This window comes from Balaenoptera ricei, chromosome 8 (genome assembly GCF_028023285.1).
Source record: "Balaenoptera ricei isolate mBalRic1 chromosome 8, mBalRic1.hap2, whole genome shotgun sequence".
NCBI classification, from domain to species: Eukaryota; Metazoa; Chordata; class Mammalia; order Artiodactyla; family Balaenopteridae; genus Balaenoptera; species Balaenoptera ricei.
This window is the reverse complement of record NC_082646.1, coordinates 19,141,880-19,166,591: the sequence shown is the minus strand read 5'-3', so window position 1 is coordinate 19,166,591 and position 24,712 is coordinate 19,141,880. Positions and strand designations below refer to the sequence as shown.

The following is a 24,712-nucleotide window of genomic DNA, read 5'->3' as shown; positions in this document are numbered from 1 at the left end:
ATAAAAGAGTCACCAATTAGTTGTATATTAAAGGGGTAAAATAATCTCAGAAACTTTCCTGAGAAGGTTAGTTTCGTGCACTTAGTTTCATGAGAAACTCATATTACCTGTTGCTTTTCTCCTCTGGATACTACCTTAATTTACCAATTTAATTTAAAATCAGTGTATCAACTTATGAATGGACCCAAAAAACAGTAACAACACCAACCAGTTACCAACCTCCTAGGTAGGCTACGCTGTCAAGTAGGAAGAACATCTTACCTTGGTACAGTTATGTAAGCAACGTGTACACAGATGTATCATATTTCTCAGTGAAACAATTCTAGATTCTTCATTTGTCTTATTTTTAAACAAAGTGATACTTTCTCCTGCATACTGCATTAGAGACTATTAAAAAAAAGAAGAAAAAATCCAAATTTCAGTTAAAATCATAGCTTATTGATTGCTTTTTTGTTTTACTTAAGAAGTAAAAGTAATCATTTTAAGAAGTTATACTTGGTTATAAAATATAATTAAAAATGAACAAATTTTTAAAAACAACAAATCTTATACCCTGTTATCCTTACAAATCACACAACTGACAGAACAGCACCCAGAGATAAAAGTCAGTTTCATGCTTAGAGCCTACTTGATTAACACTCCTGGTTAAGAATTCTTTAGGATAACTGATCCAGGAAAAAAATTTTAAAGTACAGATAAACACCAGTATTTTTGTTAATGAGATTAAATTTTAATGTGATATAATTTCAATTACTGTATTTATAGTTGGCTTAAAATAATTTCAAATTTAAGGAAGGAGATACAATATCATTTCTTCTCAGACTGCATAAATGTAAGAGAAAGAGCTAACCTACATAAAAATTTGTTTTCCAAACAAATATACCAGTTTTCCCAGGAATATATTTCATTCAAATTAATCCAAAACATTATTGACATAAATCTTCCTACCTTGGCTTTCTGGAATAATTCTGATTTGTATGCTTCCTCTTCAGCTATTACACCCACATAACAATAGCAGCCGAGAACACCCACCAAAAGACTTGAACACCGGACAAGCGTTTCTGAATTTGAAGTCTTAAAGTAAAACCCAAATAAAAAATTTTTATATTTTGTAAATCATTTTGAGTACTATTATCTTTTATAAGAGCAAATTTTATGTACATATTAAAAAACAAAAGTTCAGTTAATTGAATTAATAGTGGCATAATTCTGATCATCTCTAAAAACATCTGAGGGATCCCTGCAGAGTTGTGATAACCAGGGTTCCCAGGAAAAACAGAAGTAGTGTATGTCCTAATGGCCAAGTAATATATTTCTTCTTAAAGTGGCTTAATGTACTGCACACACAAGCCCTTAAATATCTGAGGTAAGGAGGAAAGAAAGAAAAAAAACTGATAGGCAAATAAATGTCTGTAACTCTTAGAACATGAGTAGAAGTTAGATTCATAATAAGAGACATTAAAATGACATTTTGAGGGCTTCCCTGGTGGCACAGTGGTTGAGAATCTGCCTGCCAATGCACGGGACACGGGTTCGAGCCCTGGTCTGGGAAGATCCCACATGCCACGGAGCAACTAGGCCCGTGAGCCACAACTACTGAGCCTGTGCGTCTGGAGCCTGTGCCCCGCAACAAGAGAGGCCGCGACAGTGAAAGGCCCGCGCACCGCGATGAAGAGTGGCCCCCGCTTGCCGCAACTAGAGAAAGCCCTCGCATAGAAACGAAGACCCAACACAGCCAAAAATAAATAAATAAATAAATAAATTTTTTAAAAAAAATGACATTTTGAGCTTCTAAGAGATAAGAACCTTGATTTATTCAGCTTTTTAGACTCCACAGACTAGCACAAGGCATTTTTGCCAGTAGATACTGCTTAACCAATTTTATAGAATTATGTAAGAATGTGTAAAGGTTACACAGAAAAATAAAATTTTCAGATTTTTCTGTTCCTGTATCGTATGAAATGTCATTTTAGGGGAAAACACGGAAGATCTCATTACTTTGTAATGAAAATGGTTACAACTGTAATCCAGAAGTCAGTCAGTAATTAGGGGCAAGATAGAGCAAACAGGCACACTGCCTCTTCTCTGGCTCTTTGTATCGTTAATTATGGCTACTGAATCAACTCCTTTGAGTAGCCTGTAGGTTTTATTTTAGTCAACAAATATTTTATCATTTATCATATAACAAAGCACTGCAGAAGATACAAAGATTAATAAAAATTATATATGCCCTTTAATGAGCTTCTAGCATAGTTTAAGAGAGATTTGTGTATATGGTACAAAGAAGATGCTAAGTGTCATTTAAAAATAGAAATATTAAGTACTATTAAAATTAAAAGATGTATGACTGAGATTATCTAAGAAAGGCTTTAGCAAGGATTTTGACATATGGATTATCTGAACACACAGAAATGGGTAGAAAGACACAGGAGTTTTGGCAAGAAAACAGCACACACGAAGAGAATTTGTGATTTTAAGAGGACAAAGGAAATGATATGTGAGACATTACTAAAGGACCTCTAAAATATGGATGACTGCTAGTTCATTTACTAATGAATTCTCCCTCTTCAAGTGCAACGAAAATCTATTAGATCAGTTTATATTATGTCCTTTTCTGTTATTGTAATACTTTCCTCCTCTGTACTAAGGTTCTTTTTCATCAAACAATCACTATGCTCAAAACCTTTATTACTACCCATCAACTCACCCAAAGAATTCTACTTCTTTAATGTCTATGAGAATTCCTGGTAAAAGAAAATAGTCAAATTGTTTTTCTTCAGTTTTCCTTTTTTCCATGCTAAATTTTCCCTATATGTAGCCATGTGCTACTACTTTGCTTTTAAAATTAAGCTTCCTAACAGTCTACCAAAGTAGAATCAAATATTGGCTTTAGTTGATTTCGAAAATCTCACCTCAGATGAGTAATTATTTAGAAGCTGTTCTGACAATCCCAGAAGATAGCGATCCAGTGATTGCTTGAGATTTTGGTGGACAGAAAAGCCTACACTGGATTGGTGCTTTTCTGTAGTATGTTCTTTCACAATGGTTAAAAAATCCATCTTGTCAAAAGTTGTCTGAAGAAATAGTTCTTCAACTTCTGAGAATGAAGGTTCTTCTGTATCTTTTTGGTGTTGCTCACTTCAAAGAAATAAGATTTTTAATTTGTAAAATCAAATTATCTATTATTTCACCTTCATATAGCAGCAATCTATTACAAATAAAAACATTAACAGCATCTATATTATTCAAAGACTGATTATACAATTAGTGAATTATTCTTTTAAATGCTTCTCTTCTTTGGATTTTGATAATTACTTGTAAAGAATTTCATTATTCAGTAGCAAATTTTACTAATAAATGGACAAAAAAATAAAAGTTAGTCTCAAAGGCAAATTCAGAAAGTATTAAAAAAAAAATTAACAACAGATATAAACACTAAGAATAACATTATCTGAAACATTTCCCTTTTTTCACCTTTGATTTCTCCAAAATGTAGATCTTTTTTCATCTTATGCCCTCTAGAGGAAGAACAGGAATCTTCATGCTAGTGACAGAATTTTCAGTCACAGTGATAAACATAAGCCTCTTGAGTCAATCAACTAAAATGAGGTTTTTAGATTTATTCTTGTTTCCCCTATCCTCAATTATCGTTAGTTTTTAGCGAACAGTCAGATTTTATTTGACATACGAAAATGGGTCACATCTTTAAAGAACTCATTTCCACATGATGTTTATGTTCTTAATATCCCATCATAAACATAAGCTATAGGACATAAAGTATAATTATTGAATTAAAAGAAACTTTTCCTTTGCTAACAGTTATGATTTTTTAATTGACCAATTTAGTTCATAATTTTTAAGATGTAGCTACTACTTTGCTAAAATTATTATCTTTGTTAATTAAAGCTGTATCTTAAAATAACACAGAACTCTATTAGATAACATACCATTCTGGCACACTCTGGAAAAAATTCATTGCAGCTTTACAGTTTTTCATAGTGAGACTCACAAGAATTTTCTCCAGGGAAAGATGAGGAAAATTCCTATAAAGTAAAATAAAAATCTTTACTTAGAAGACCAAAAGCCATTTAAAGCATTCTTAAACACCCAGGTTTAGCTATAAATATTGACCTCTAAAATTTGGATCCAAAATTAAAACTACTTTCATCTCTATTGAATTTTTTAACATCTGAAAACAAGATTTAAGGAGCATACATTTTATGTTACTATCATTTTCAACACTTCCTAGAAGCAGGATCATACTAAATTTTTAAAGAGCATAAACAATTATGAAATTAAAGTAGGACTTCCCTGGTGGTGCAGTGGTTAAGAATCCGCCTGCCAATGCAGGGGACATGGGTTCAATCCCTGGTCCGGGAAGATCCCACGTGCTGCAGAGCAACTAAGCTCGTGTGCCACAACTATTGAGCCTGTGCTCTAGAGCCCGCGAGCCACAACTACTGAGCCCACACGCCACAACTACTGAAGCCCACATGCCCTAGAGCCCATGCACTGCAACTACTGAAGCCTGCACACTCTACGGCCCGCATGGTACAACTACTGAAGCCCGCATGCCTAGAGCCTGTACTCCACAACGAGAAGCCACCGCAATGAGAAGCCCACGCACCACAACAAAGAGCAGCCCCTGCTCGCTGCAACTAGAGAAAGCCCGCACGCGGCAACAAAGACCCAACACAGCCAAAAAATAAAAAATTTTTAAAAATTAAAAAAAATTTTTTAAAAAAGGAATTAAAGTAAAATCACTAGGATCCAGAGGTCTGTCCTCCAATCACTCAGTTCCATTTACTGACTGGAAAGGTTAAGTGGGCAAGCTGCTCACATCCTAGTGCTTAAGTCCCATTTTGGCTTTTTCTCATTTCTTCCCCTCATTAACATATTTTGCCTAGAAGATACTCTCATTATGATTCCAGGATATACATGAGTTGGATATATGTTCAGATGGACCTATTTACAGACGATCACAAAGAAACATATAAGTGCTCAAAGAACTATATACATATTCTTCATGCACATCCCCCTTATTCTCACTGTCTAGGCAGAGAGAGAAAACAAAGTAAAAGAACTTGGACAAAGATCCAGGCACAAAGATACAGAACACTATAAAAACAAAGGGGCTGTTTAACCTCTAGGACTAATTCTGGGAAATCCTGTATGATCATTGTAAAATAAAGCCATCTAATATCAAACAAGAAATGGAGGGCACCTTACAAAACAAAACAAAAGCCAGCAGCATGCTAACTGAACTCAAATTACCTGTGAAGAATTGGAGGCAGCTCTGCACTGTCTCCAAAGTCATCCTCTAACTGACGGAATAAGAGCCATTTCATTATCAATTCCTTTAAAGAAAAATTTCTGTTTACATCATATATATTCTTCTCCATTCCTGTTTTTACTGTTTCTGGAACTACACACATGGTCAGTGCCAAAGTCAAACAGCATACTGCAGGACTACAGCAAAACAAAGGACAATTAATATTAAAAGTAAGTTCTTTGCATAGAAAACAAACTTATGGTTACCAAAGGGGAAAGGAGGTGGGGGAGGGATAAATTAGGAGTTTGGGATTAGCAGATACAAACTATTGTATGTAATTCAAAAACAGTCATGTACCACAATGTTCACTGCAGCTCTATTTACAATAGCCAGGACATGGAAGCAACCTAAGTGTCCATCAACAGATGAATGGATAAAGAAGATGTGGCACATATATACAATGGAATATTACTCAGCCATAAAAAGAAACAAACTGAGTTATTTGTAGTGAGGTGGATGGACCTAGAGTCTGTCATACAGAGTGAAGTAAGTCAGAAAGAGAAAAACAAATACCGTATGCTAACATATATATATGGAATCTAAACAAACAAACAAAAAAGGTTATGGAGAACCTAGGGGCAGGACAGGAATAAAGACACAGACACAGAGAATGGACTTGAGGACACTGGGAGTGGGAAGGGTAAGCTGGGACGAAGTGAGAAAGAAGCATGGACTTATATATACTATCAAATGTAAAATAGATAGTAGTGGGAAGCAGCCACATAGCACAGGGAGATCAGCTCGGTGCTTTGTGACCACCTAGAGGGGTGGGATAGGGAGGGTGGGAGGGAGACGCAAGAGGGAGGAGATATGGGGATATATGTATATGTATAGCTGATTCACTTTGTTATAAAGCAGAAACTAACACACCACTGTAAAGCAATTATACGCCAATAAAGATGTTAAAAAAAAACTATTATATGTAAAATAGATAAACAACAAGGTCCTATTGTATAGCACAGGGAACTATAATCAATATCCTGTAATAAATATATAATATATATATATACACAGACACACACACATATATATAAAACTGAATCACTCTGCTGTACACCAGAAACTAACACAACATTGTAAATCAACTATACCTCAATTTTAAAAAAAGTAAGCTCTTTCAGGGACAGAGACCTTGTCTATCTTATTTACCACTGTGCCTCCAATGCTTAGGGAAGTGCCTGGCATGCTGTAGACATATAGTAAACTTCTGTGGACTAAATGAACACAAAAAAATTCTAAAAAGTCTGACTACATTTGAGAAAATTCTTGATTAAGAACTATCTCTTACTGTAACAGTATGCAGTACTAAAAAAAAAATAAAGTTTATGAAGATCAAGCAAAAAATAATTGTCAATTACAAATAAAAGAAATATAAACACTTAATTCTTTAAAACTGGCCTTAGTAATCTCTTCACATTTGAAACTAAATTACACTTATTTATTTATTAAGACTTCCCGGACAAACAACAAAGCATCTGAAACAGAATTTAATGTATCTTTAACTGAAGTTAGAAATTACAAAATTCAGGGGGAAAAAAAAATATATATATATATGCTGCAAAACAGAATACAATCCATAGTCAACTTACCATGAAGGTCTGCAGGCTGACCCAGTAAATAACTTCCAGAATTCTCTGTCAACCTCAACTAAACTGCCTTGAATTATGGCTCCAAGTAAGCCAAAGTTTTCAGCTTGTATTTGTTCAGAACTTATACCACGAAAAGTAATAGACCAAATTTTAATCCAGAGTTTCAGTAAATCTGACTTTTGAGAGCTTTCTAGGTTTGATTTCTTGCCTTGACACAATGCAACTTCCATAAGGCATCGTAACACATATGGTGTGCGTTCCCCATGTCGCTGTTGAGGTAGAAGCTGGTGTAGTATCATTAGTAATGGTGACAACTCACAGTTAGGTAAACTTGAAGGATATTTTGATATTAATTGAGTTGCAATCTGTAACCTAAAACAAGTATAAATAATTTGAAAATTATTCAAATTCATTACGAGGCTAAAAGAAAATATATAGACATAGTATTCTTATAATATCCTAATTAGAATATTATCATCATCATTTTCCAGACTACTCTCATAATAAACTGGCTCTTTTTTTTTTTTTTTTTAAGAGACTCTTATTTTTTTTTAATTAATTTATTTATTTATGGCTGTGTTGGGTCTTCGTTTCTGTGCGAGGGCTTTCTCTAGTTGTGCAAGCGGGGGCCACTCTTCATCACAGTGCGCAGGCCTCTCACTATCGCGGCCTCTCTTGTTGCGGAGCACAGGCTCCAGACGCGCAGGCTCAATAATTGTGCCTCACGGGCCCAGTTGCTCCGCGGCATGTGGGATCTTCCCAGACCAGGACTCGAACCCGTGTGCCCTGCATTGGCGGGCAGATTCTCAACCACTGCACCACCAGGGAAGCCCTAAACTGGCTCTTAATATTTATTAGGCCCTACTTCCTAAAGTGGCAAGAAGACTGACAACATTTAGGCTAGCTGGGTAAGCTACCATATTTTGCTTACACAGTAACTTTAAATAACTAAATTACCAACATTCTACTTCTTACTTATCGCACACATCCCTGCTCTTCGGCCACCAATAATATTCCTCTAGAACAGGAAAACAAACAAAAGCCCCGAAAAACTGTTTTCTCTTGATGTTAATTCAGTTAATTCATTAAGTATTTGCTGCAAGTTCTCTAAAATGCGTGCTACTCAAGAATAGGAACTATATCTTGTTCACCCTCTATCCCTTATGCTTGGTACATAGTAGGTGTTCAATAAATAACTTCACTAAGTGGACAAATTAAAGAATATGAAATAGGCAACAACTATAGAAAATTTAGCAATAGGTATCTAAATCAATACGATTTCCTCCCACACTCAGTTATATTTAAACATTACATCAACAGGGGAAAAATCAAAGAGCACTGTTAACAAAAGTATGACTGTAATCTAAAAATTTGTAACTGTCCTTATGCAAGCTGCTTAACCTTTCTCAGTTGCAGTTGTCTTTTTGGTAAAGCAAAAAGGCTGAGCTGCATGAATTCTACAGATTCCTAACAGACCTAATATTTTGTGATTCCAAAGAATTCCACAATTTATTTAATTACTTAAATAAATGCAAATGCTATATGAGACTAAAGAACAGAGCAAATGGAACTTCCCGGGTGGCGTAGTGGTTAAGAATCCGCCTGCCAACGCAGGGGACACGGGCTCGAGCCCTGGTCTGGGAAGACTCCCACATGCCGCGGAGCAACTAAGCCCGTGTGCCACAACTACTGAGCCTGTGCTCTATAGCTCGTGAGCCACAATTACTGAGCCCGCGTGCCACAACTACTGAACCCCGCGCACCTAGAGCCCATGCTCCGCAACAAGAGAAGCCACCGCAATGAGAAGCCTGCGCACCACAAAGAAGGGTAGTCCCTGCTCGCTGCAACTACAGAAAACCCCGTGCGCAGCAACGAAGACCCAACGCAACCAAAAATAAATAAATAAATTTTAAAAAAGAACAGAGCAAATAGTAAAAAATAACCTTTATCATGGCATAAGGTCCAAACTATTCTGTGATTTCTGAATACTATCTTTAATTTCTTCCTAATCTAATTCTATTAGAAGGTGCCAAGCATGGTAAAATCTCTTTGTGTTGAGGTATACAACTCAGTGAATTCCATGAGGCACACAGTACCGATCACCTACCAAGCAGCCATTCTCCCTCGTCCTTGCTATGGCAATATGCTTAGGAAAGGTGCCCTATTCCTGGCCTCTAGCAGATAAGCCATGGTGGTTGATCTCACATGTCCCAGTAATCACCTTCCCCTTTGTCAGTCACTGCTTTGGGAGTGACCTAGTTCTGGCCAGGCCAATGAGGTAAAGGAATCTACTGGGGGTCTTGTGAGAAAAATTAATGAGACTAAAATGATATTGAAAGACAAAAAACAATATTTTACCAAGGCACAATGTCAAAATCATTCTGTGACTTCTGAAGATGATCCTTTATTACTTCCCAGCCTAATTCTATTTTCCTCTTTTTGCAAGGTGCATTGTAATCACTAAATTCTCTTTGTGTGGTTGTGTAAGACTGAGAAATCTCCAAAGATCTATTATCTTCATTAAAAACCTGTAAAACAACAAAAGGAAAACCTATTTTTTTAAAACTGCCATTGTTTCTAATAGTTCATTAGCAAAAAATGTTCCTTCTTAGATGAAGATACAGGTTAGTCATAAAGCAAGAGTAATAAACTACAGAAATATGTGAATCTGATAATATGGTTACAAACATTTTGCAGATAATAATGGCTCTCTAGAAAGCAGATATTACCAAGTAAGTTATTAGTTTTAGTTCCTGGGAAACTTTACTAAAAGGACCAAAACATCTAAAAGTAAAGCAAAAACCTCTAGTTTCAAAGATATTAAATCATAAACTTAGTGTTAAGAAAATATTTGACAAGTGAAATTACCCTAGGATGGTAACCAAATCTCTGGGGAAAAGTTTTACTTAAGAAACATTGTCTTTATTTCATTTACTTCTGCTCTGATCTTTATGATTTCTTTCCTTCTACTAACTTTGGGTTTCGTTTATTCTTTCTCTACCTCCTTTAGATGTAAAGTTAGGTTGTTTGAGATTTTTCTTGTTTTCTGAGGTCAAACTTCCCTCTTAGAACTGCTTTTGATGAGTCCCATAGGTTTTAGATAAATGAAATAGAGACTAAAAAAATAATAGAAAAGATCAATGAAACTAAAAGCTGGTTCTTCGAAAAGATAAACAAAATTGATAAGCCTTTAGGCAGACTCATCAAGAAAAAAAAGGGAGAGGGCCCAAATCAATATAATCAGAAACGAAAAAGAAGTTACAACTGACACCACAGAAATACAAAGGATCATAAGAGACTACTACAAACAGCTATATGCCAATAAAGTGGACAACCTAGAAGAAACAGACAAATTCTTAGAAAGGTACAATCTCCCAAGACTGAACCAGGAAGAAATAGAAAATGTGAACAGACCAATAACCAGAAATGAAATTGAATCAGTAATTTTAAAACTCCCAACAAACAAAAGTCCAGCAACAGATGGCTTCACAGGTAAATTCTACAAACATTTAGAGACTTAACACCTATCCTGAAACTATTCCAAGAAACTGCAGAGGAAGGAACAATTCTGAACTATGAGGCCAGCATCACCCTGATATCAAAACCAGACACAGATATCACAAAAAAAGAAAATTATAGGCCAATATCACTGATGAACATAGATGCAAAAATCCTCAACAAAATACTAACAAAACGAATCCAACAATACAGTAAAAAGATCATACCCGGGACTTCCCTGGTGGCGCAGTGGTTAAGAATCCACCTGCCAATGCAGGGGACACAGGTTCGAGCCCTGGTCCGGGAAGATCCCACATGCCGCGGAGCAACTAAGCCCATGTGCCACAACTACTGAGCCTGTGCTCTAGAGCTTGTGAGCCACAACTACTGAAGCCCATGCGCCTAGAGCCTGTGCTCCGCAACAAGAGAAGCCACCGCAATGAGAAGCCCATGCACCGCAACAAAGAGTAGCCCCCGCTCTCCGCAACTAGAGAAAGCCTGCGCGTAGCAACAAAGACCCAACACAGCCATAAATAAATAAATAAATAAAAATTTATATATATAAAAAAAGGATCATATCCCATGATCAAGTGGGATTTATCCCAGGGATGCAAGGATTTCTCAATATTTGCAAATCAATCAATATGATATGCCACATTAACAAACTGAAAAATAAAAACCATCTGATCATCTCAATAGATACAAAAAAGCTTTTGATAAAATTCAACATCCATTTATAATAAAAACTTTCCAGAAAGCAAGCATAGAGGGAATATACCTCTGCATAATAAAGTCCATATATAACAAACCCACAGCTAACATCATACTCAACGGTGAAAAGCTGAACGTATTTCCTCTCAGATCAGGAACAAGACAAGGATGTCCACTCTTGCCACTTTTCTTCAACATAAGTTTTGGAAGTCCTAGCCACAACAATCAGAGAAGAAAAAGAAATAAAAGGAATCCAAATTGGAAAAGAAGAAGTAAAACTGTCACTGTTTGCAGATGACATGATACTATACAGAGAAAACCCTAAAGATGCTACCAGAACACTACTAGAGCTCATCAATGAACTGAGTAAAGTTGCAGAATACAAAATTAATATACAGAAATCTGTTGCAATTCTATACACTAATGAACTATCAGAAAGAGAAATTAAGGAAACAATCCCATTTACCTTGCATTAAAAAGAATAAAATACCTAGAATAAACCTTTTGCCTATAGGAGACAAAAGACCTGTCCTTGGAAAACTGTAAGACTGTGATGAAAGAAACTGAAGATGACACAAACAGATGGAAAGATATACTGTGTTCTTGGACCAGAAGAATCAACATTGTTAAAATGACCATATTACCCAAGGCAATCTACAGATTCAATGCAATCCCTATCAAAATACCAATGGCATTTTTCACAGAACCAGAACAAATAACTTTAAAATTTGTATGGAAACACAAAAGACCCCAAATAGCCAAAACAGTCTTGAGGAAGAAGAACAGAGCTGGAAGAATCACACTCCCTGACTTCAGACTATACAGACTACAAAGCTACAGTAATCAAAACACTGTGGTGCTGGCACAAAAACAGACACATAGATCAATGGAACAGGATAGAGAGCCCAGAAATAAACCCATGCACTTATGGTCAATTAATCTATGACAAAGGAGGCAAGAATATACAATGGAGAAAAGACAGTCTCTTCAATAAGTGGTGCTGGGAAAACTGGACAGCTACATGTAAAAGAATGAAATTAGAATGTCCTCTAATATCATATACAAAAATAAAATGAATTAAAGACATAAATGTAAGACTGAATACTGTAAAACTCCTAGATGAAAACACAGGCAGAACACCCTCTGACGTAAGTTATAGCAATACTTTTTTGGATTCATCTCCTAAAGAAAAGGAAATAAAAGCAAAAATAAGCAAATGGGACCCAATTAAACTCACAAGCTTTTGCACAGCAAAGGAAACTATCCAGTGAATGAAAAGACAACCTACTGAATGGGAGAAAATGTTTGCAAATAATATGACCAATAAGGGGTTAATATTCACACATATAAACAGTTCATACAGCTCAACATCAAAAAAACAAACAAACAAACAACATTATTAAAAAATGGGCAGACGACCTGAACATACATTTTTCCAAAGAGGAAACGCAGATGACCAACAGGCACATGAAAGGATGCTCAACATGCCTGCTAATCATCAGGAAAATGCAAATCAAAACCATAATACCACTTCACACCTGTCAGAATGGTTATCATGTTTATCATCAAAAAGAACACAAATAAAAAATGGTGGCAAGGATGTGGAGAAAAAGGATCCCTCATACACTGTTGGGGGGACTGTAAATTGGTGCAGCTAATGTGGAAAACACTATGGAGGTTTCTCAAAAAACTAAAATTAGAATTACCATATGACCCAGTAAAATTCTTCTGGGTATATATCCAAAAAAAACAAAAACACTAATTCAAAAAGGTACATGCTGGGGCTTCCCTGGTGGTGCAGTGGTTGAGAATCTGCCGGCCAATGCAGGGGACACGGATTCGAGCCCTGGTCTGGGAAGATCCCACATGCCGCGGAGCAACCAGGCCCGTGAGCCACAATTACTGAGCCTGCGCGTCTGGAGCCTGTGCTCCGCAACGGGAGGGGCTGCGATAGTGAGAGGCCCGTGCACCGCGATGAGGAGTGGCCCCCACTTGCCGCAACTAGAGAAAGCCCTCACACAGAAACGAAGACCCAACACAGCCAAAAATAAATAAATAAATAAATAATTAGTAAATCTTAAAAAAAAAAAAAAAAAAAGGTACATGCACCCAATGTTCACAGCAGCATCAACTGCCAAGATATAGAAGCAACTTCAGTGTCCATCAAGAGATGAATGGATAAAGATTGGTGAGTGTATATACATATATATATATGTATATACACACACATACACACACACACACACACAGAAGACTACTACTCAGCCATAAAAAAAGAAAGAAGTTCTGCCATTCGCAGCAACACAGATAGACTTGGAGGGCGTTATGCTAAGTGAAATAAGTCGGACAGAGAAAGACAAATACTGTATGATATCACTTACATGTGGAATCTAAAAAACACAACAAACTAGTGAATATAACAAAAAAGATGCAGACTCACAGATACAAAGAACAAACCAGTGGTTACCAGTGGGGGATGGGGGGTAACAAACTACTGAGTGGGAGTTTATTGTAAGGATGTATTGTACAACACAGGGAATATAGACAATATTTTGTAATAACTGTAAATGGAGTATAACCTTTAAAAATTGCATAAATTTTAAAATTTCTTCTATGGAGAAAAAAAAAACATTAAGCCATCAACTGATGAATGGGTAAACAAAATGTAATATATCCATACAATTGAATATTACTCAGCGATAAAAAAGAATGAAATATTGATTCATGGTACGACATGGAAGAACCTTGAAAACATTATGCTTAGTGAAAGAAGCCAGACACAAAAGACCACACATCGTATGACTCAATTTATATGAAATGTCCAAAACAGGCAAATCCACAAAGGCAGAAAGTAGATTAGTGGCTGGCTGCTAGGAACTGGAAGCAGGGAATTGAGGCTGACTGCTAATAGGTACAAAGTTTGTTTTGGCAGTGATGGAAATGCTCTGGAATTAGTGGTGATGGTTGCACAACAGAGTGAACATGCTAAAAACCACTGAATTACACCCTTTAAAATAATGAATTTTATGTCATGTGATTTCTAAATCAGGAAATAAACAAAGAAAGAAAACACATAGGGTTAGGATAATCTTATTGCCTGTAGACAGTTTTCTTAAGAATGGAAAAGTTCATCATCAGTTTTTTCCCTAAGTTTATATTTGCAAGATAGTTACCTCTTAAGTTAAAAGGGCAATGCTAAATATTTATGGTGTTTTGAAAGGAATAGTTACATGTACAGAGTAATTTTACAGGCTTTTTACAGGCCCAATAAAAGAATTAACGGGAAATTTCAAAATGTGACAAGATCTACTATACCTGGTGACAAATATCTGCCATCAATTCAATCAAGTTTTCCTTGACAGCAATATTACGAGATGCTGAAGAATATTTCCCTCTGCTTCCTATATGACTTATTTCATTAACTAGCAGATCATATACATTGTATAAGATACTTTTCCACTTTCTTGATTCATAGGCACCTGTAATTTTAAAAAATAATTAATTAAATTAAAATATAATTTATACGTACAATTCATTTGCACCGCCAACTCCCACAAAACTATTCAGCTGTTAAGGTGGAAACAACATTAGAAGACATCTGGTCCAGCCTAGTTAGTACTAATGGCTCTTCTGACAATATCCTTGACAAGCTCTACTTCATAATGATGTCCATTTCACACATTTCACACTCAGTTAACTGTATTTCTTATAAAATTCTTCCATATTCTGATCTAACTATCTCTAACCAATTCAATCAAAATCTCAATCAAACTTTAATTTCTTCTCTCCCCCAAAGCAAATTAATACTTTCCCTCTTTTACATAAGGACCAACTTCTCTGTATGTCTTTAAGAGAAAAACATTACCAGTTCCTTCAACAAGTGTAAAAATAACACATTATCCAGACTTATCATCATCCCAGTCATCTTTCCCTAGACACACTCCAGTCAACTTATGTCCCTCTTAAAATGGTGACTCTACAAAATCTGGTAAGCATAACATTCCCAACCGCGATCTAACGAGTATGGGGAACAATGGGGATGTTTCCTCCCACAAAACAAAGAACCTATTTAAAATCTATTAATGTATACTAAAACTATATTAGTGTTTCTGACAGCCTCATCATCTGCCAATTTTCAATTCATCCTAAACATGCACTTAACTAAAACCCTAAACATGTCTCACCATCTCTTCATAATCCTGATTTTCATTCTGGTGAGAGCTATGTGAAGGATGAAAAACTAAGGAAAGCCACCATTCTTTCACCTACAGTGGTTTCATGGGCTACAAATACATCTAACTATACATACTAGAAGAGCCCATGAAACATACACAGCTGCTTTTGATAAAAAGTGGCTACAACAGTTTTCCTCTATTTTAGCTATTATTCAATGAAGTTCCTTAATAAGGTCATTACACTAGCCATGATGAATTGGTCCAAAGGTTAGTACAAGCCAGATTCAAAACATAGCCTAAGCATGAGAGAACTCATTCAATTCCAGTTCCACCCAGTAAAGTTCCTGTCTACTGAATGGAGCTACATCATCCATGCAATACTCTTTTGGTGAAAGACAAACATAAAGGAATGAAGGGAGGATAAGTCATTCATTTCTGGTTTCCCTAGCAAACAGCAGCCTGGAATAACTATGAGGTTTAAGGCAATATGTATTTATCTTCCTTGGGAAATGACTAATCTGGCTGGTTCAATCCACATTTATCTATTTTATTTTCTAATAAAAGCAATATGTAGATAAACAAGATCCTGCCTTCTCTAAATTCTTTTACTCTTACAGTCCGTGTCACACCTCTTAGCACCTAATTATTGCTGCATAATCAGCTCCTAGAGGGAATAGTGTCTCATATTTGTTTGTATTCCTCACAAAACGTAGCATTGTACTAAACAAATGGTAAGGCATGATATGATTTGCTACCTACCATAGCTTCAAATTAAAAAAAAAAAGTGTGAAAAAGATCCTCATGACTGACACTATTACCAAGCACAGCAATCCAGAGGAAGGTCATAACCTCCTATAACATACAGATTTCATACTTAACCCTCTATATTTCAATGAAGAAGCAAATTCAAAATAGCAAAAACTTTCTTTATACCTTTTTCTTGAGTTTTGGCTCCCTTTGGATGATGGATATAAATTTGCAGTTGAAATAACTCAATAATTACTTCTTTTAAGGAATCATTAAGTCTATGTTGAGTCCAGATATAAAGTAAGGTAGGAAGAATTTCATCTCCTAATTCACATACTCGAATTCGAAAGTTAACAGCCAAAGTCTTGAGGAAGATAATAAATGCTGCTAAGATATGATTTAGACCTGCAGAGCTCTTTTCTTGTCTGTAACAGAAAATAAACAGACTTAATATAACGGGGGAAAATGCAGAAACTGAAGACAGTAATGAAGTTGCTTGCTGAAAGAAAAAAAAGTTCTGATTTTCAAATAATAGTAGCCTTACTTTCAGAATTATTCAGAAAAATCATAGCAGCACTACTTAGCAACAACAAAAAATAGTTCCTATTTGGCATTGGGAGATCACTCCTGTTAGCTCTCCCTGCTGCTGAAACATTGCCCAAAATTATATAAAACTAATTTGTAATACCTACCATTTATAAAATATTTCACATTATAAATTGGGTAATGCCACACAAATATAAGATACTGATATTTCCAAAATATATTCCTATTTCATTTTATTCTTAGCACATTACATCTATCTTCAAAAATCAGGAAAATAAAAATACTTAGAGGCCATATAGCTTTTCCTGTTATTAAAAAAGCAAGACAGATCTCCCCACTCAAGAACATCATTACATGTTCTGCATATTGGATATTCAGGAAGTGTTGGACCTAACACTTTCCTTGGGAATCCACTAGTTCTACTATAATCGGCCAATGGTGTTTTAAAGTTGGTAAAATTTAGTTACTGAATCTAAAACACAGTCTTGCAAAAAGATCAAATGGATTTCCAATACAAAATAAAAACAGATTAGATTACCTTGCATGCTGAATAGCCTTAGAAAAAAAATCCAAAAATTCGGAATTTAATCCATCAGTCTGCGAACAGCATCCTTTGGTCACAGCTTCAATTATTCTAGCCACCAAAACTCTATTAATGTCTTGTGAAGGTTTAAGATACAGCTGGAAGTACACAGAGAACAATTCTTAAAAAAAAAAAAAAAAAAAAAAAACCATGTTAGTTATGTTTTTAAAAAGAAAACTATCAAAACATTTAACTTAGATGTCACAATTCAATTTAAATTTCAATAATCCCACAAAATATTAAAAATTATACTAATTTATACTTAATACAGTAAGAGAATTCCATCAATATTTATTTTTATAAATTAAACTGCCTTCAAGACAGGAACTACAGGCAGCAGAGTATGTGAACACCAGTTTAAGAGCCAGATCTCAGATAAGCTACTTAACTTCTCTATTCCTAAATTCCTTCAGCTAGGCCTAACAAAGTACTTGACAGTGTACTCTCCACAGTTTTGTTTTGTTTTGTCTTAGTGCTATTTGATTAATAATGTGTGTAAAGTGTGTCAAGAACTGTGAAAGATCTGAGACTTTACACTATTTGTAACCTAACCAATTAGAATGCCAGTTTCATGGATATTGGCACAAGACATGAAATTCCTGATCAGAGAAAGAGAACAATTTATTTCTCACAGCAGTGATAGTAGCCAGAGTACCTTCATTTTTGCATAAATTCCTCAATCTCAAAAGCAATGAGAAGAGGGACAGGTGACACAGTGCAAATGATGAGCTACAATACAGGAGAGAAATCCCAAGCAATAAACTGCAAGCAAACTTGTCCTTTGTTCTAGAGGAGGCCATCATCTCTATCATCTCTATCTTCCAAGGCTCACTGTACAAACATACTTTAAAAAACAGTCTGGAAAAGAACAGTCAGTGTCATGTCTCTGACATGACATGCAGAAACGTGAAATGCATTGAGAATTATCTCCCAACACAATGAAAAGCAAAGTTGCTAAGGCAGGATTTTCTTCCCATAAAGATTTGATATCTTTCATCTTTTCTAATGCAGGCATTTAATGCTATAAATTACCCTCTCAACATAACTTAGCTACATTCCACGAATTGTGATATGTTGTAATTTTCATTTTCATTCAGTTTTAAACATGCCTTGAGAATTTTCTTTCCACCCATGAATTATTTAGAAGCGTGTCATTTATTTTCACAAAAGTACTACGAAGGAAAGAGTACCACGGTAGAAAATAAGAGAGGAAGAAATTAGGAAAAACAATCAGAAAATGGCCGTGACATTTAAACTGAGACGTGAAGGACGAGAAAAAACGGGCCATACAAAGGGTAGCCTCTGAAAAAAGAACAAATGCTACAGGTAAGAAAGAGCTTATACTCTCTAAACAGGAGTGTGTGAGATGATCCATAGCTATGTCAGAAGAAAATATTAGCGCTCCTATTTTTTAATTAAAACTAATTACAAAATTTATGCTTTACTGATTTTTAATATAGAAATTGACAATGGCCACTCTGGAAGACAGTTTGGCAGTTTCTTAAAAAACTAAACATACTTTTACCATATGATCCAGCAATCACGCTCCTCAGCATTTACCCAAATGAGTTGAAAACTTATCTGTACACAGATGTTTATAGCATTTTCATTCATAATCGCCAAAACTTGCAAGCAATCAACATGTCCTTCAGTAAGTGAATGGATAATTAAACTGTGGTAAATCCAGACAATGAAATATTATTCAGTGCTAAAAAGAAATGAGCTATCGAGCCATGAAAAGACATGGAGGAATTTTAAATGTAAATTACTAAATGAAAGCAGCCACTCTGAAAATACTATATACTGTATGATTCCAACTATATGACATTTTGGAAAAGGCAAAACTATGGAGACAGTTAAAAAGATCAGTGGTTGCTAGGGATCAAGGTGGAGAGAGGGATAAATAGGCAGAGCACAGAGGATCTTCAGGGCAGTAAAACTATTCTCTATGATACAATAATGGTGGACACATATCATTATACATTTCTCAAAAGCTATAGAATGTACACCACCAAGAGTGACAGTGTAAACTATGGACTTTGAGTGATATGAGGTGTCAGCGTAGGTTCACTGACGGAAACAAATGTACCGCTTTGGTGCTGGATGTTGCTGTGCACATGTGAGGTCAGGGGATATATGGGAACTCTGTACTTTCTGCCCAATTCTGCTGTGAATCTAAAACTGCTCTAAAAAAATAAAGTCTATTAAAAAAAAGTTTGAAAATCACTGGGTTAGAGAATCTGAATAAAGGCCACTGTAGCTAGAGCACAGAAATTAGAAGGATGGGGTGGACTTTAAGGTCAGAGAGATAGGCAGAAGCAAAACTATGTAGCACTTCCAAGACCTGAAGGGAAGCCCATATTTTATGTTAGTTATACAAGAAAGCAACTAAAGGTTTTTAACTTTTCTTCCTTTCTACCTTATTAGAAAAACTATTTTCTTCCTTAGGACAATCTTAGGGCTCTTGCTTTGGAATCCCTTCTTCTCAGGAAACATACATGAGCAATTTTCCTGTGTATTCAACTACGCTCTCTTCACTGAATCCTTCTGATTACATGTATATATACTCCAATCACTCTCTTCTTTAATAGGACCCCCCTTTCCCTTCCCCTTGTAACCAAAACTTTTGAAAATGTTGTATTTGTTAATCCATTTTCTCACTTGTCACTCATGCTTTCACACCAGTTTGTTATACAACTGAACACCATCAACCAACTGATTGTAACTGCCATGTATAGAATAATTCATCCAACAATAGCAGATACACATTCTTTTCAAATGCATATGAAACACTCACCAAGTTAGACCTTATCCTTGATCATAAAGAAATCATAACAGTTATAAATAATTTTGGTTATAAAAAGCATGGTCTCTGCCCATAACATTAAACCACAAAAGGAAGACAAAACAGGAGAATTACCCCAAATGAATGGGAATTAAACAACATACTTTCAAATAATCCAGGGTCAAAGGGAAGCCCTCAAAAAAACCTAGAACATATTTTGAACTGAAGAAAAAGAAAAAACAACATTGTCAACATTTGTGAGATGTGACTAAAGTAGTGTTTAGAGAAAAACTTATTATATTAAATGCACATATTTGGAAAGAAGCTCTCAAATCAATGATCTAAGCTTAAGAAACTAGAGAAGAAATGAAATCCAAAACAAACAGAAGTAAGGAACTAATAATTATAAGATCAGACTCAGTAATGAAAGAGGGAACACTACAGAGTCTAAGCACATTTAAAGGATAATGAGACAATAATGTTCAAGAACAACTTTACACTCATACATTCAACAACTTATATGAAATGAACAAATTCTTAAAGAAACAAATTCCAAAGATCACTGAAAATATGTAACCTAAATAATCCTGCATCTATTAAAGAAATTAAATTCATAATTAAAAACCTTACAACCACCACCACCTCCAAATTCAATCCAGTAATATATAAAATGGATAATACATCATGCCCTAATAGGGTATACCCCAGGAACCCAAGGTTGACTCAACCTGTGAAAAACTGATCAACATAATTCATCATATCAATAAACTAAAGACAAAAAAACCCATGATTATCTTCATATATGCAGAAACAAAATTAACAATTCAATACCCATTCATGATAAAAAACCATGAGCAACCAGAATAGAAGGGAATGTCCTCAACCTGTATCAACAGATAATATGCTGAACTTCCCTGGTGGCGCAGTGGTTAAGAATCCGCCTGCCAATGCAGGGGACACGGGTTCGAGCCCTGGTCCGGGAAGATCCCACATGACATGGAGCAACTAAGCCCGTGCACCGTTAACTACTGAGCCTGTGCTCTAGAGCCCGTGAGCCACAACTACTGAGCCCACAAGCCACAACTACTGAAGCCCATGCACCTGTAGCCCGTGCTCCACAACAAGAGAAGCCACCGCAACGAGAAACCCACACACCGGAACAAAAAGTAGCCCCCGCCCGTTCGCTGCAACTAGAGAAAGCCCACGTGCAGCAATGAAGACCCAACGCAGCCAAAAATTAATTGATTAATTTTTTAAAAATAGCTAATATGCTAATGATCAAACACTGAATGTTTCCCCCTAAAACCAGGAACAGGACAAGGAAGGATGTCTTTTCTCACTACTCCTAATCAAAATCATATTGGAGGAAAAACTATAAATCTCTTAGAAGAAAACACAGGGGAAAAGTTTCATAACATTGGATTTGGCAATGATTTGTTGGAAATGACCCCAAAAGCACAGGCAACAAAAGAAAAAAATAGATAGACTGTATTCATCAAAGCAAAACCTTTTGTGCATCAAAGGACACTATCATCAGAGGTAAAGGCATCCCATGGAATGGGAGAAAATATTTCCAAACCATATATCTGATAAGGGATTAATATAGAATATATAAAGAACTCCTACAATCCAACCACAAAAAACAAACAACCCGATTAAAAACTGGGCAAAAGATTTGAATAGACTTTTGTCCAAAGATGATATACAAATGGCCAATAAGCACGTGAAAAGTTCAACATCACCAGTCATTAAGGAAATGCAAATCAAAATCACAATGAGACACCACTTCATACCCATTTACATTAGGATGGCTATTATCAAAAAAAGAAAGAAAAAGAAAAAGAAGTGTTGGTGAAGGTGTGGAGAAATTGGAACACTTGTGCATTGCTGATGAATATGTAAAATGGTGTAGCCCTTGTGGAAAACAGTATGGTGGGTACTCAAAAAATTAAACATAGAATTACCATATGATGCAGTAATTCCACTTCTGAATATATACCCAATTGAAAGCAAGGACTCAAAGAGCTATGTGTATACCATGTTCACAGTAGAGTTATTCACAATATCCAAATGTAGAAACAATCCAAGGGTCCAATGACAGATGAATGGATAAACAAAATGTAGTATACACATACAATGGAATATTATTCAGACTTAAAAAGGAAGAAAACTCTGACATATGCTACAACATGGATGAACCTTAAACATTATGCTAAGTGAAATAAGCCATTCAGAAAAGGACAAATACTGTACAATTTCACTTATAGGAGGTACTAGGGTAGTCAAATTCAGAGACAGAAAGTAGAATGGCTGCTAAGAGCTGGAGTTGGGGAGCAGGGGAAGTTCCTGTTTAATGGGTACAGAGTTTCAGTTTGGAAGATGAAAAAAGTTCTGGAAATGAGTCGTGATGGTTGCATAACAATGTGAATATACTTAATGCCACTGAATTGTATATGCAAAAATGGTTAAAATGGTAAATTTTATGTTATGCACGTCTTACCATTAAAAACAAAAAATCATACTGAGGTCCTAGTCAATATAAGGCAGAAAAAAGAAATAAGGCCACATGGCTCAGAAATGAAGGAACAAAAAACTCTCTCCTACTTGCAGATGACACAATTGTCTAAATAAAAAATTCCCCAGAATGAACAAAAAACCTCCTAGATCTAATAAGCAATTTTAGCAAGGTCCCAGATCAATATGGTATATACAAAAGTCAACTGTACTTCTGAACAACATGGAAAAGAAAATGTTCTAAAAAGACAGTAAAATTTACAAACTACTGCAGTATAAATCTAACAAAAATATACAAATTCTGTATGCTGATAAATCAAAAAAGACATAAATAAACGGAGAGATATATCATGTTCATGGATTGGAAGAGTCTATGTTAAGATGTCTATTGCTCCTTAGTTCAATAGGTTCAACGCGATACCAATAAAATCCCAGCAGGACTTTTTGTAGAAATCAACAAGCTGATTCCAAAATTTATATGGAAATGTTGGTTTAGAAGACTAAGGCCATCTTCTCATCTCACTCTAAACTCTCTCCCTAGACAATCTCATCCATAACCATGGCTTCAATCACCACCTCTACCAAATATATTTTGAATGTAAACTTCACTTCTTGAGCAGGCTTCATTAGAGAAGTAAATTTCAGAGAAGGTAACTAACTAAAAAAATAATTCAACAAAAAGACTACTAGAAGTGAAGTAGTTTGCTTAAAAATAGAGAATTTCAGAGAACATGCCAGATGATGGAATCAAGAGTAAAGAGACTAGAGGAACGACTGCCTTTGTTTCAGAGACACATAGTTACAAGTAATAATCTAAAATGTACAAATATTCTAAATATTTAGGCTGAACCATTTTGGTGACAGACGTGTCGGTGTACCCTAGATATCACTGGCCTATTCTCTAAAGGCTGCCACTAGGCTTACTGAGGGCTCTGTTTGGGACAAAGCCTCCTTTGTGCTCAGAGCAACAGCAAAGGCCCCAGATAAGAAATTAAGCAATAGCTAAGAAGGCCTTTATTCATGTGGGAACAGTAGAATACAATGTAGACCACTGATTAGGTCATGGGTTTATGGTCCACAAACATCTTATTTTGAAATGATAAACTGATGGTAAAAAATATAGATAAATGTCTTTTAAGTTAGCACAATTTATCTTGAATACTTCTCAATGAAAAATACTGAGTTTCTAAATTTTCAGAGGTGGCTATATTAGAAGACTTTGACATCTGGCTTAAAGTCACCTCATTAAAGCCAAATACCATTTTCACCCAGTAAGCCAGCCAGAGCCAGAAATACTCCACTTTTGAAATCAATAAACTCAAAAATTTCAGCCTCTGACCAAACTTCCTTTGTGGTCTCTTAGTACCTCTCACCTACAAACTGTCAACAATACCTCCATGGCACCCCACTCTACTTATCCTGTAAGTCACTGGGTCCTATATATTCTATTCTAATATTTCATTTCAATTACCTTACCAGTGACCTGCAAACTGCCTAGTCCTAATGGATACTTCTGCATCTTATTATTTCTACAACACTTTAAATGTCACACCTCTTGCAACTTGAAATTCTCTTGCTTTCCTTTTTATGACATCTCTCGGTTTTCTTCTTTCTACTTTAATCATTGTTGCATTTAGGTGTCACTGATCTGTGAACTCACTGCATTATAACTTTCAGTTTACTTGGTTTTTTCTGTCATTGGACTGTCAAGTCTTTGAGGACAGGTATGGCATCTTTCAATTCTGTAATTTTAGTTCTGACAGCAGGCACCAAATACATTATTAGTGACAATTTAAGAAGTACATAATACAAGAAAAGTGTCAGATTCTATAATCATTTAATTTTACTAACGTACTGCTAAACTGTGAGGTCATTTGGGGGATATAAATAGACTCTGAATGCTCTTTTGGTGAAATTTCATTTCACAAGGAAAAATTCACAAGTAACCAACTTCAAAACATACCTGTCCACTGTTGCTGAGATATTTCACACCAGTATTTTCTCACTGAAAGAATGTCCTTCAGCAATATGTTGCTACAATCAGCTCCATAAATGGCACCATTAGATGAATCTTTCACTGTATCCATGATATAATTCAAGAGTTCTTGACATTTTAGCCTGGGTGCTCCTATTTAAAAATAAAATAAACAAACAAAAACATATAAATCTTAAGACAAATAAGTTAAGGATGCTTGGAATGGCAATTGTATAATTAATTCCATTTGGGAAATT

The 24,712-nt window shown here is 35.6% G+C and overlaps 1 protein-coding gene across 4 annotated transcripts in view; it reads right to left on the bottom strand.

Annotated features, from left to right (window-relative positions):
* The window catches only part of ATM (ATM serine/threonine kinase), a 141,486-nt gene that overhangs the window by 107,507 nt on the left and 9,267 nt on the right, over window positions 1–24,712 (bottom strand). For 3 of the 4 annotated variants that reach the window (XM_059930391.1, XM_059930388.1, XM_059930389.1), the window contains exons 5-15: window positions 24,444–24,608; window positions 17,137–17,302; window positions 16,239–16,477; window positions 14,446–14,609; window positions 9,280–9,449; window positions 6,922–7,293; window positions 5,275–5,469; window positions 3,948–4,043; window positions 2,913–3,138; window positions 949–1,074; window positions 262–387 (exon numbers count right to left, since the gene is read on the bottom strand). In XM_059930391.1, the coding sequence (XP_059786374.1) occupies window positions 262–387; window positions 949–1,074; window positions 2,913–3,138; window positions 3,948–4,043; window positions 5,275–5,469; window positions 6,922–7,293; window positions 9,280–9,449; window positions 14,446–14,609; window positions 16,239–16,477; window positions 17,137–17,302; window positions 24,444–24,608 (2,045 nt within the window). Of the gene's footprint in view, window positions 1–261; window positions 388–948; window positions 1,075–2,912; window positions 3,139–3,947; window positions 4,044–5,274; window positions 5,470–6,921; window positions 7,294–9,279; window positions 9,450–14,445; window positions 14,610–16,238; window positions 16,478–17,136; window positions 17,303–24,443; window positions 24,609–24,712 lie in introns of those variants that run through there. The other variant, XM_059930390.1, reaches the window with a different exon arrangement.